This window comes from Xyrauchen texanus, chromosome 17 (genome assembly GCF_025860055.1).
Source record: "Xyrauchen texanus isolate HMW12.3.18 chromosome 17, RBS_HiC_50CHRs, whole genome shotgun sequence".
Taxonomy (NCBI): Eukaryota; Metazoa; Chordata; class Actinopteri; order Cypriniformes; family Catostomidae; genus Xyrauchen; species Xyrauchen texanus.
The window spans coordinates 20,016,333-20,030,558 of record NC_068292.1 but is presented as its reverse complement, the minus strand read 5'-3'; the positions used below and the strand labels follow the sequence as shown (position 1 = coordinate 20,030,558).

The window sequence follows — 14,226 nt, the reverse complement described above, 5'->3', positions numbered from 1 at the left end:
GACTTTTAGACATAAGTGAGAAAACTGCATTAAAGAGGAGAGTAAACAAAACATAGTAAAAATGCAATGGCATAGTAAGATGAACACAAGAGACAATATACAATCAAATAAAGGGGAAAAAAAGAAGAAAGGAACAAAGAAGCTTGGGTTAAGACAGAGAGAACCAAATGAGGAAACCCTCAATCTGTGTGTCAGACACAGGGCTTAGGGTGAGATATGGGTGTGTATGTGTATGTGTATGTGTATGTGTATGTGTATTTCAGAAGGACCATCTCTCTGGTGTGCGAGGATCACTGTTTCGGGAGGAAGGCTCTGATGTGGACTGAGTGCTACTGTCATCCCCGTTCAGACTCTTCCTGCACACAGGACAAGTGTCGTGCTGTAAGGAGGAAGAGAGAAGTATATGTTGGAGACAAGTCATGACCTTTGAAAATGTAGCGCTCTGTTCGGTTTCTCTAGTAAGCTGTCTAATGTCTACATGGGCAGCTACTTTCTGGCAGCCTCTTAACTGAAATAGATCCTCATTATGGACTGATTCTGATTGAAACGCTCAAAAGGCAGCTACTCTGTTATTGTACTGCCGTATTTCAATAAATGTTCATTAATTTTGTTTCTTTCTTTAAAAGCTCATATCTAAATGCTTTTTCCAAATAGTTTTCCTCTTGTCCCATTCTGCTCACTCCACAATTTCTCTCACCATTTCAAGCCAGGGCACGATGCAGTCGCTATGGAAAATGTGGTTACAGGGTAACTGCCTGACTGGTTCGCCAACCATGTAGTCTTCCTTACATACAGGACACTCCATATTGCATTCTAAGAGAGATGAGGAGGAGGAGAAAGACAGTGTGCAGGGAGTGAGAATAATGAGATTTCAGTAGATGAGTTTTGCCTTAAATAGGAATTGTAATTCATTACCAGAAGAGAATCAGATTTGTAGGTCAATGATTGTGTCTTAAAGGTGAAGTGTGTAATTTCTACAAACTGGCACCAACAAATAGAATGGCAAAAACCTGTTTTCAAACATTTCCCTAACATTCTCCCTATCAACGTAGGTTGGTCAAATAGATCTGTCCACCCCAAACTAATTCCATTGGTTGAGCAAATGTTGGGCTAGTTTTTATGTTCAAACAAACAGCAATATTTTGATAGCACAACAGAACCACAGTGCTCTACTAACCTACGAATGGCTTAATTATAGTTGCCTATGCATGTAAATGGTTAGCAAAATATGCTGCCCTTTGAGCTGGGATAGGATAAAGAATTTTAACATTGAAAAAATACACAACTTTACTCTGCCCTGACCGACTAGAACAGAAAAAAGGATCAAGAAGAAAAGAGACTAACCAGTCTGTTTCTGAGTGATGTTAACTGTGGGGAGGGAGGATATTTTCTCTTTGTCAGCAGGAGGAGGACCCGTGTTCTCAAACTGACTCAATAACTGTTTGAGAGAAAGACATATATGATTAACCTTTTTGCATACAGCCATAAAACTGATAAGGTCCCCCCTATAGGTATGAACAGTCCCCCAACTACCTGTGTGATGACTGCATCCAGACCCCCCTGTCCCCAGGCGTAGTCCCCAGGGTTTGAGTGCAGCATTCCTGTCCTGATAAACACACAAACTCAAGATGACTGGCTTTACCACATTTAAACCTGATAAATGTAGGTAATAATGTTGTCAAAGTTAACTTGTGAGATTCATTAAATATGTTTTAAGCTGAAGTGTGTAATAGTTTTGTTAAAACAGCTTTCCCTTTCTGATGACCTGCTTCTTCATTATTTAAATATTGGATATAAGAATACACAAATAGATGAATAAAAATATCGATACAGGGATCTAAAGTATTGATATATTACGACATTGTGAGAAAAAGCATCAGGATTGTATCGGCACAGCCCTATTTTATGAACTAAATCAGCCCCTAATGACACACTTAGATGTGCACATTTAATGTATTCCACTCTTTAGCATAGACAGTTTTTTGTATTTTACATCATTCAAGATAGCTGGCTAATATTCATAGAATTTTGTCATTTTCTATAATAAACACACTTAAAAGTTTTAAATGACACTGAAACCGTTTAAAGAACCATTCACATACCAATTTCTTTATTTTACATTTATTAACAAATAATAAAAAAAAAAAAGTGAAAATCAATAATTTCGCACCTACTGTAGATTTAAACATACCAAAACCTATTATTACAATACATTTCGTATTTAGCTTGGTTGATCTTTAGTGAAGTAAATTAACTCCTGATGATGTTTCGCTGTTTGTCATTTAACTCGTGATTCAAATCTTTAGAATTTGTTCAAAAGAGAAAATCACTCTGAAAAGAGATTTAAATAGAATAAACCTGGTAAAATAAAGGTATTATAAATATACACATTTATGGACTGTATATATACAGTGCATTCAGAAAGTATTCAGACCCATTAAGTTTTATCACATTTTATGTTGCTGACAATTGCTAAAATGTTTTAAAAATTTGTTTTACTTTAATCTACACTCCACAACCCAAAATGACAAAGCAAAAAAATGATTTCTGATAACTTTGCAAATTTCTTAAAAAGAAAAAACTGAAATATCACATTTGACGTAATTATTCAGACCCTTATCGCAGTACTCAGTACTACCTTTGGCAGCAATTACAGCCTCAAGTCTTTTTGGGTATGATGCGACAAGCTTTGCACATCCGGATTTGGGGATTTTCAGCCATTCTTCTCTGCAGCTCCTCTCAAGCTCTGTTAGGTTTGATGGGGACTGTCGGTGGACAGCCATTTTTTTAGGCCTCTCCATATATTTTATAAGTCCGGGCTCTGGCTAGGCCACTAAAGGACATTCACAGAGTTGTCCCTAAGCCACTCTTGCGTTGTCTAGGCTGATTGCTTAGGTTCAATGTCCTGTTTGAAGGTGAACCTTCAGCCCAGTCGGAGGTCCTGATCACTCTGGACCAGGTTTTCATTAAGGATATCTCTGTATTTTACTGCGTTCAGCTTTCCCTCAACCCTAACCAGTTCCCCCAGTCCCTGCCACTGGAAAAAAACAAAACAAAACATAGCATAATGCTACTACTACCATGCTTAACCATTGGGATGTGATTGTGCAGGTGATGAGCAGTGCCTGGTTTCCTCCAGACATGATGCTTGATATTGAGGCCAAATAGTTAAATCTTCGTTTCATCAGATCAGAGAATCTTGTTTCACAGAGCCTTAAGAGAACTTTAGGTGTATTCTTGCTATATACAAGAGGGCTTTCATGTGTCTTGCACTGAGGAGGCTTCTGTCTGGCCACTCTGCCATAAAGCCCAGATCAGTGGAGTGTTGCAGTGATGGTTGTTCTTCTGCAAGTTTCTCCCATCTCCAAACATGATCTCTGGAGCTCAACCACCAGAGTGACCATCGGGTTTTTGGTCACCTCTCTTACCAAGGCCCTTCTCCCCCGATTGTTCAGTTTGGCCAGGCAGTAAGCTCTAGGAAGAGTCCTGGTTGTTCCAAACTTCTTCTGCAAGATTCTCCCATCTCCAAACATGATCTCTGGAGCTCAACCACCAGAGTGACCATCGGGTTTTTGGTCACCTCTCTTACCAAGGCCCTTCTCCCCCGATTGTTCAGTTTGGCCAGGCAGTAAGCTCTAGGAAGAGTCCTGGTTGTTCCAAACTTCTTCCATTTAAGAATTATGGAGGCCACTGTTCTCTTGGGAAACTTCAATCCAGCCAAAATTTGTTTGCAGCCTTCCCCAGATCTGTACCTCAACACAATCCTGTCTCTGAGCTCTGCACGCAGTTCCTTAGACCTCATGGCTTGGTTTTTGCTCTGATATACATTTTCAGCTGTGAGACCTTATATAGACAGGTGTGTGCCTTTCCAAATCATGTCTAAACAATTGAATTTGCCACAGGTGGACTCCAATCAAAATGTAGAAACATCTCAAAGATGATCCAGAGAAATGGGATGCACCTGAGCTAAATTTCAAGTGTCATAGCAAAGTGTCTAAATACTTATGTCAATGTGAAATTTCAGTTTTTTCTTTTTATTAAATCTGTTTTTTGTTTTGTTATTATTGGGTATGGAGTGTAGATTATACTTTCTGAATGCACTGTATATATATATATATATATTACACACACACACACACACAGAGTGCATCCGGAAAGTATTCACAGCACTTCTCTTTTCCACATTTTGTTATGTTACAGCCTTATTCCAAGATGGATTAAATTCATTATTTTCCTCAAAATTCAACAAACAATATCCCATAATGACAATGTGAAAGAAGTTTGTTTGAAATCAAATTTATTACAAATAAAAAATGAAAAAAAAAATAAAAATAAAATAATAATAAAAATCACATGTACATAAGTATTCACAGCCTTTGCCATGACACTCAAAATTGAGCTCAGGTGCATCCTGTTCCACTGATCATCCTTGAGATGTTTCTACAACTTGATTGGAGTCCACCTGTGGTAAATTCAGTTGATTGGACATGATTTGGAAAGGCACACACCTGTCTATATAAGGTCCCACAGTTAACAGTGCATGTCAGAGCACAAACCAAGCCATGAAGTCCAAGAAATTGTCTGTAGACCTCAAAGACAGGATTGTATCGAGGCACAGATCTGGGGAAGGGTACAGACAAATTTCTGCAGCATTGAAGGTCCCAATGAGCACAGTGGTCTCAATCATCCATAAATGGAAGTTGGGAACCACCAGGACTATTCCTAGAGCTGGCTGCCCAGAACAACCATCTCTGCAGCACTCCACCAATCAGGCCTGTATGGTAGAGTGGCCAGACGGAAGCCACTCCTCAGTAAAAGGCACATGACAGCCCACCTGGAGTTTGCCAAAAGGCACCTGAAGGACTCTCAGACCATGAGAAACTAAATTCTCTGGTCTGATGAAGCAAAGATTGAACTCATTGGCCTGAATGGCAAGCATCATGTCTGGAGGAAACCAGGCACCACTCATCACCTGGCCAATACCATCCCTACAGTGAAGCATGGTGGTGGCAGCATCATGCTATGGGGATGTTTTTCAGCGGCAGGAACTGGGAGACTAGTCAGGATTGAGGGAAAGATGAATGCAGCAATGTACAGAGACATCCTTGATGAAAACCTGCTCCAGAGTGCTCTGGACCTCAGACAGGGGCGAAGGTTCATCTTCCAACAGGACACTGACCCTAAGCACACAGCCAAGATAACAAAGGAGTGGCTATGGGACAACTCTGTGAATGTCCTTGAGTGGCCCAGCCACAGCCCAGACGTGAACCTGATTGAACATCTCTGGAGAGATCTGAAAATGGCTGTGCACCGACGCTCCTCATCCAACCTGATGGAGCTTGAGAAGTCCTGCAAAGAAGAATGGGAGAAACTGCCCAAACATAGGTGTGCCAAGCTTGTAGCATCATACATAAAAAGACTTGAGGCTGTAATTGGTGCCAAAGGTGCTTCAACGAAGTATTGAGCAAATGCTGTGAATACTTATGTACATGGGATTTTTTTCATTTTTTTATTTTTATTAAATTTGCAAGATTTCAAACAAACTTCTTTCAAGTTGTCATTATGGGGTATCGTTTGTAGAATTTTGAGGAAAATAATGAATTTAATCAATTTTGGAATAAGCCTGTAACAACAAAATGTGGAAAACGTGAAGCACTGTATATATACACACACATATATACACAGATTTTTAGGGGGGCTGAGATGGATTTGATGGCTGAAGCCCTCCAAAAAATGGTCTAGTAACGCCAATGTTATGATCTACAGACAGCCCTAGTAGTTAAACACCTTTTTATTTCAAATACAAAATATTTTTCCTTTACCATGACAGTGGAGGAGAGCCTGGTACTCCAGAATTGGCAAAAAGTCCTGCTAGAAACTGCTGTACTATTCTGGAAGAGAGCAGACATTAGTGAGGAACTGATAGTGGTGCTGGGGTATTCTGCCAACTTCCTTAATTTTTTGTTGACATGTCATGATGAGCTGTTTTATTAATCAGCCGGCTAACTCACATACTGTATATACAAAATATTGCCAGTATTTTGAACAGTGGCATATTTTATTCTCTGCAACCTTTTGTTATACAAGCTGTTTACTAATAGTGCTGTGAGAACATAGAACACAGGGGATGGAGCAACAAGATATGACCAAAAAGTTGAGGTATTAAAAGGCAGGACTAACCCCTCAACAGCGGGAGAGCGATCCGGTCGACTGCTTCCTCTGGATCGGTACCTCCTCTGACTGTGCAGGCGAGGACGACCAGAACCCCAGTGTTCTCCTCCACCTAAAGGGCCCACCAGGGGCCCACCTGGGACAGAATTGCCAATTGACCCTAATCCAAGACCACCTCCCGGGACTCGCTCGGATTCAGGACTGTCTAGATCCATACTGAACGGCCTCTCCACAAACAACAACTGCCATAGCTACAGAAAAAAAGAGGAAAAGAGCGACATAGAGAGAAATGAAGGAGCAGTACAATGCAACTTTTCCTTACCCCAATCCCACTCATTAAAAAAGTTTTGGCCAAGTAAACAGCTACACAATCTCTACCTCAGACAGAAAATATATTTTGGAAGGAAGGGGTCCACATACCTCAGCAAACTGTGAAGCTGTGTCATCAAGGCTATTTGAACTACTGTCCAGAAGACTGAGGAGGAAACAATCACATTCACGTCAGACCTGGCTACCGTTCGATTTCTGTCACAATTGACATTGGCACACAGTTCACAAATATCCATTTCGCAAGTGAATTTGTCAATCAGTTCGAGATTTATTAGGAGGGCTTGTTTAAGGACCTGTCAATTTCAACAAGCGTCAGACATGCTTGTGTAGCGTCTCGGGTGAGTTGCGTCACAAACAAACTTTTTAGGTCACTGTGTTAAGTTAAATATAGTTTAATACTTAGAACACATCTTGAGATCCCTTAGTTTGAATTTGCGCTCCATGTTTTGAACGCAAGAACGTAACGCATGTTTGAGTTGTGTTGTCTGCTGAACGGTTAATTTGTTCTCTGTATAAACTGCGTGTTGCCACACAGCTGAAATTTCAATTACTGCCCTCTGGAGTAAACAGGAGGTACTACAAGCTTACATTTCTCAGGCATCTTCCTTATTACTGTCCATTGTCAGTGATTGTGATTAATTGCATTAATTTTTTTAACACGTTATTTTTTATAAAAATAATCGCACTGAATTAACGTGTTAAATCGACAGCCCTAATATATACACACACACACACACACACATACATATATATATATATATATATATAGATAGATAGATATACACTCACCTAAAGGATTATTAGGAACAGCATAGTAATACTGTGTTTGACCCCCTTTCGCCTTCAGAACTGCCTTAATTCTACGTGGCATTGAGTCAACAAGGTGCTGAAAGCATTCTTTAGAAATGTTGGCCCATATTGATAGGATAGCATCTTGCAGTTGATGGAGATTTGTGGGATGCACATCCAGGGCATGAAGCTCCCGTTCCACCACATCCCAAAGATGCTCTATTGGGTTGAGATCTGGTGACTGTGGGGGCCATTTTAGTACAGTGAACTCATTGTCATGTTCAAGAAACCAATTTGAAATGATTCGAGCTTTGTGACATGGTGCATTATCCTGCTGGAAGTAGCCATCAGAGGATGGGTACACGGTGGCCATAAAGGGATGGACATGGTCAGAAACAATGCTCAGGTAGGCCGTGTCATTTAAACGATGCCCAATTGGCACTAAGGGGCCTAAAGTGTGCCAAGAAAACATCCCCACACCATTACACCACCACCACCAGCCTGCACAGTGGTAACAAGGCATGATGGATCCATGTTCTCATTCTGTTTACGCCAAATTCTGACTCTACCATCTGAATGTCTCAACAGAAATCGAGACTCATCAGACCAGGCAACATTTTTCCAGTCTTCAACTGTCCAATTTTGGTGAGCGCTTGCAAATTGTAGCCTCTTTTTCCTATTTGTAGTGGAGATGAGTGGTACCCGGTGGGGTCTTCTGCTGTGGTAGCCCATCCGCCTCAAGGTTGTGCATGTTGTGGCTTCACAAATGCTTTGCTGCATACCTCGGTTGTAACGAGTGGTTATTTCAGGCAAAGTTGCTCTTCTATCAGCTTGAATCAGTCGGCCCATTCTCCTCTGACCTCTAGCATCAACAAGGCATTTTCGGCCACAGGACTGCCGATGTTTTTCCCTTTTCACACCATTCTTTGTAAACCCTAGAAATGGTTGTGCGTGAAAATCCCAGTAACTGAGCAGATTGTGAAATACTCAGACCGGCCCGTCTGGCACCAACAACCATGCCATGCTCAAAATTGCTTAAATCACCTTTCTTTCCCATTCTGACATTCAGTTTGGAGTTCAGGAGATTGTCTTGACCAGGACCACACCCCTAAATGCACTGAAGCAACTGCCATGTGATTGGTTGATTAGATAATTGCATTAATGAGAAATTGAACAGGTGTTCCTAATAATCCTTTAGGTGAGTGTATATATATACACTCACCTAAAGGATTATTAGGAACACCTGTTCAATTTGAAGCTGATTCAAGCTGACAGAAGAGCAACTTTGCCTGAAATAACCACTCGTTACAACCGAGGTATGCAGCAAAGCATTTGTGAAGCCACAACACACACAACCTTGAGGCGGATGGGCTACAACAGCAGAAGACCCCACCGGGTACCACTCATCTCCACTACAAATAGGAAAAAGAGGCTACAATTTGCAAGAGCTCACCAAAATTGGACAGTTGAAGACTGGAAAAATGTTGCCTGGTCTGATGAGTCTCGATTTCTGTTGAGACATTCAGATGGTAGAGTCAGAATTTGGCGTAAACAGAATGAGAACATGGATCCATCATGCCTTGTTACCACTGTGCAGGCTGGTGGTGGTGGTGTAATGGTGTTGGGGATGTTTTCTTGGCACACTTTAGGCCCCTTAGTGCCAATTGGGCATCGTTTAAATGACACGGCCTACCTGAGCATTGTTTCTGACCATGTCCATCCCTTTATGGCCACCATGTACCCATCCTCTGATGGCTACTTCCAGCAGGATAATGCACCATGTCACAAAGCTCGAATCATTTCAAATTGGTTTCTTGAACATGACAATGAGTTCACTGTACTAAAATGGCCCCCACAGTCACCAGATCTCAACCCAATAGAGCATCTTTGGGATGTGGTGGAACGGGAGCTTCATGCCCTGGATGTGCATCCCACAAATCTCCATCAACTGCAAGATGCTGTCCTATCAATATGGGCCAACATTTCTAAAGAATGCTTTCAGCACCTTGTTGAATCAATGCCACGTAGAATTAAGGCAGTTCTGAAGGCGAAAGGGGGTCAAACACAGTATTAGTATGGTGTTCCTAATAATCCTTTAGGTGAGTGTATATGGTCATTGCTGACTTGAAGGATCTTACTGTGGAGGATTATACGTCGATCGCTCACTGCCATGGAAGCGAAATTGACTGATTTGGTCACAAAAGTGGGGGATGTCAAGAAACAAAGATATTGATTAACTGGAGTCATCATAGAGGGAATTGTCTGCTAACACGTTAGCGACCAAGGTGGATTTGGAGCATGTCTGGGAGAAGTTGGAGGACATGGAAAACCGTAGGCGGCAGAATAACTCCCGTATCGTGGGGGTCCCGTAGGAAGTGGAGGGACGGGAGATGGTGGAATTCCTGGATGGGCTCGACATAACTGACCATAAGCTGGAAATCGAGTGATCTCACAGGGTTTTAGCTCGGCGATCCGCTGAGCGTGACAGGCTGGCTGAGCACTGACAATTCTGGTCAAATTTCTGAGATCATCTGATAAAGATCTTGTGTTACGTGAAGCGAGGAGTAAAGGAAGGCTTTCTTGGAGGAACCACAGCATTTTCTTGTTCCCAAACTTTGCGAACACGACAAGAGAGAATGATAGATTCACATGCCCACAGCAAGCGATGTCCTTCATAAGTCAATGGAGTGAGTAAGTCACTTTGTGATACTCACTTTGCAGCCAAATGGAATGGCTCACTGAACATTTGTTTGACTGTCTGAAGAGACTGTATGCTCTTTTTGTGCTGGTTCTGCCTATTGTCTGGAGTTTGTTTTATAGATTATCTTTTGCGGTGCAATTCTGTCACACAAAATATTTATAGAAACAACAGACATGAGCAATCCGACAGTAAAGTTGTCACAGGGTTCTCATAGCCGTACATGCAATGTACACTTGAAATTAGAGTGCATTGTGGGTAAGAACGAGTGAACAAAATTAGGGAACGAGTTGCTCACTCAGAATTCAGACACTCAAAATAGTGCACTATATAGTGGATAGGGGTGGTTTCAGACACAGCAAGTGTTCCACGATCAGGGTTGGTGCCCTACGTAGGCTGTGTACTCTGCGTTTAGAGAGTGCCAGTAATGCTGTACAGAACTAATGATCTAAATACTTATGATACTGAAAACTGTAACTACACTGAAACAAGAATCTACACAGGACTTTAAAAGCTATGAAATAGCAAAATGCACTGCAAATACACTGCAAATGAGCAACAAGACAAAACGAAAAGTATAAATAATCGATTTATTATGCTGATTAGACAGCTTTGTTTTTAATGAGAGCATTTGTGAGAGTGCAGAACTTTGTGTGGAGCGTAATTTAGCTCACGTTGAAATACATATCTCATACAGTGTTAATCTGCTGTGAGTGACAGCAGTCATTGTAATGGTAGAGTTTGCTCGATTTCTGTGTACAATTTATTAAAAATTTAATAGTTTCGTTTTGTCATGTTAATAACTAGACCAATGTGAATTTGATTTGTACAAAATAGCAATAAAGTAATTCGGCTGAACTGTTCTAAGTGTGTTTTGGAGGTGTAGCCAACAGAATATGGCATGAATAGCATATTTCAGGAATCACCATCATTGTTATCGCATCTGCTCTAATAAGACCCATTTGCCACTCAGCTGGTATTGGTAGACTTAACTCACAAATCGCACAAACTCTGATCGCAAATGACTGTTTTTAATTTCCAAAGTGCAATCACTGAGGCCAAAAATTATATAACGATAATACAATATCAATAATCAACAATTATGATTTTTGCTATAATCATGCAGCCCTAATATATATATATATATATATATACACACACACACACAACAGTTAGTTCCGATCCTCAAATCTGATTGGACGAGAGACGTTCCATGAGCACTGGTGGTCTGACACGATCAGCACTCCAACGCTTCACCATGTGTGTATCACTCCGCTTGTGTTCATGCCCTTCTAAACTAAAGTGTAAGAGCAGTGCAGATGTGTTAAGAGCTACTGTATGCCTTTGTTTTTTTTGTTTTCTTTCTCATTACATATGTTAGCCATCAGGTGGTGGCAAAAGATAATTTTTGTGTGTAATATGAGCCAGTTAGGTGATGTGAAGTGAATCCGTATCAGCAAGTGTTTACATAAAAAGTGCTCTGTCATGGCTCGTATTACTACTACACTACTAAAGCTATGAAATAGCTTTACACTAAAAACTTCAGCATTATGTCTCATCACAGCTGAGAGACACAACAGACTGATTAATTACACAATGGATGCTGTTTTAAATGGCAGAGGACATCGCAGATTCTATAGTGATTGACTCTTGCGCACTGGCTACCATGAAAAAGGGAGAAATACCCATGCTTGGATGCTATTTTTCCATAAAGAAAGCTGATCTTCCAAAAGCTGACAGCATCTCTGCTTAGGAGTGGCAACAGGTGATCACACACACACACGTTTATCCAAGAACTTGGTAAAAACAGCACAAGCCGTGATACTATTTCTGTAGTTACATTTTTAATTACTAACGAAGGCTTGGACGCATCATTTGGTTTGAACCAGCAACGGCAGATTCTGATCAGTCACGTAAGAAAGTAGTTCCATGTACAAATGCGTTTTATGACCGTACTCAGTTATTCCTAATTTTTTTACATTTACGCATTTGGCAGACGCTTTTACCCAAAGCGACTTACAGAGCCCTTATTACAGGGACAATCCCCCTGGAGCAACCTGGAGTTAAGTGCCTTGCTCAAAGACACAATGGTGGTGGCTGTGGGGATCGAACCAGCGCCCTTCTGATTACCAGTTATGTGCTTTAACCCACTTGTTCATTGAACTGTTGTATATAAGCAATATCATTTGAGTGTTATATGGCCCTAAATCAGCGCTGTGATTACCTGCGGCCGAATCACAGCAGTGCTGATGTTGAGAGACTCATACACAACTATTACACAAGTTGAAAACATGAATTGATGCTCAAGTAGGCAAGACACGTACACTTGCGGAGGTATACCGCAAGATATGTACACTATTTGTTATGTAAAAATATCTACTTATGTAGATTCTAAAGGGCAGTACTAACTAAAAACAATATTTGTCTCTTATATTTTTATAAATATTGAAAGGGGTGTGAACATTGATTTACATATCTTCTCAACTACTATATATACGGTTTACTAAACCTCCGATTAATGGGTTATCTTCTGTCTTCTTTTTCTTCTACTTTCCATCTTGTTTCTGAACAACAATCTAAATTGAGAAATTATATGATTTGGCGACTAAGAACTTAACCTTAATGTTTCAGTTAAGTCATTTTTTTAGTCTGGAGCCCTGGGTAATCAATCTAACAGTGCAGGAGTTGCAACATGCCATTGCAGACAATGAATGAAGTGCATTACCAGTGAAAAGCTCACCTGGAGTCTTCTGTAACCTCCTCTATGAAGCCAGAGTCGCATCTGGGACAGATAAACTCCTAAACACAACCAACCCACAATCAAAACACTATATAAAATCACTGCATTGATCACACTTCCTTAAACATATGAAAAAAACAAAACAGAAAGTTGTGTTTTTTTAAGGAAGCACATATTTGCATAGTACTAAAACACACATTCATTTGAATTCTAAAACTAAAAGCCTTGTATGGGAACAGACACTCCCTGCAATGGGTCACACCAATCGCTGCTTGATTCAACAGAGGATGCTTCCCTATTGTTTTCCCAAATTGGAACAGGTCAAGACAGGTCATCCTATGTGTCTATAATATAAGGATGACAATAGGTATTTTACAGACACTACTTTCTCACATTCAAACTAAAAATATAAACAGGTTGTGGCGTTTAAATAAGAGAAATGAGTAGTAAACAAGGGATCAGACACAACTCATCCTCATCAGGACAGCTCATGATGGATTGATATACTGACCAACAAGTGCTAAAATTAGCACTGACATTACAGATCTCAGTTATACACCTACATGCCACATTACAAATAAGTAAAAAAGAAACAGAAACATTTGATATTTTGCTTTCGCTTTAACAGAGTTGGCTGCCCTGGACAGGGTATATCATATTTTAAATAAAAATGTCTGACCCTTTCTAAACGGTAACATCATGAACTGCACATGTATTTTAGCTGGATTTGTCGTAAAATGAAGAAACGTCATAATTTACAAGGAAATTTTACAAAAACACGTCCTAACACAAGACTGTATGTTCCATATACTGTTGCATGAGTGTAGTGATGTGATGTGATAAAACACGTGAGTCCTCTCCTTTTGTATGTGGACGAAGATCAGTCTAACTAATACAACGATAAATACATTTATTTTTCGTATGTAAAACAAACAACAAGCCACAACAGGCCCTTCACCCACATCAGGCTGATAAACTGCTGTGAGCTAGCATGCTAATCTTAGCACAACAACGAAAGCAGCTAAACCAACCGAAAAACTAAAGAAACACACTAACATGAACCGGCTGTGCGTAACAACCAATGCGGGCTTACCGGGAGTTTGGGGTTCACTTCACCCTTACAACAGTGACAGAAGAAGCGATGCGGAGAGACCGCCGCAGCCTCCGCCATATTTTCCGTGAGACTTGTGTGTGTCCCCAAACAGCAGGAGCAGCGCTTGCCCGGTCCGCCCACTGCAGGGGGAGGCGCTCCGCTCTGACACGAGCATTGGGAAAGTCCGATTCATTTTGGTGAGTCGATTCATTCGGACGGGTATTTTTACTCGGTTCAAATGACAATTTACCAATGCGTTACAGTCGCGTTTTCAAGTTGTTTTATATGGTACCATGATAATTGTATGCTATCCTCAAGGAAGGGACTAAAATCGAAGTGTTGTTTATTTCGATTCTGAGCAGAAACTGTATTTTTTCGTTCCTTTTCAAGGGCATCCTTTCCCAA

At 40.7% G+C, this 14,226-nt stretch overlaps 1 protein-coding gene across 1 annotated transcript; it reads right to left on the bottom strand.

Moving 5' to 3' along the window:
• Window positions 1–233: 233 nt before the first annotated feature.
• LOC127658207 (E3 ubiquitin-protein ligase RNF115-like) lies at window positions 234–13,954 on the bottom strand. Its single transcript, XM_052147372.1, has 9 exons — window positions 13,822–13,954; window positions 12,729–12,787; window positions 6,592–6,646; window positions 6,181–6,422; window positions 5,823–5,891; window positions 1,534–1,606; window positions 1,345–1,438; window positions 698–813; window positions 234–379 (listed from the first exon to the last, which is right to left on the bottom strand). The coding sequence occupies exons 1-9, from the start codon at window positions 13,897–13,899 to the stop codon at window positions 260–262; spliced, it is 906 nt and encodes a 301-aa protein (XP_052003332.1). The 5' UTR covers window positions 13,900–13,954; the 3' UTR covers window positions 234–259.
• Window positions 13,955–14,226: the final 272 nt, after the last annotated feature.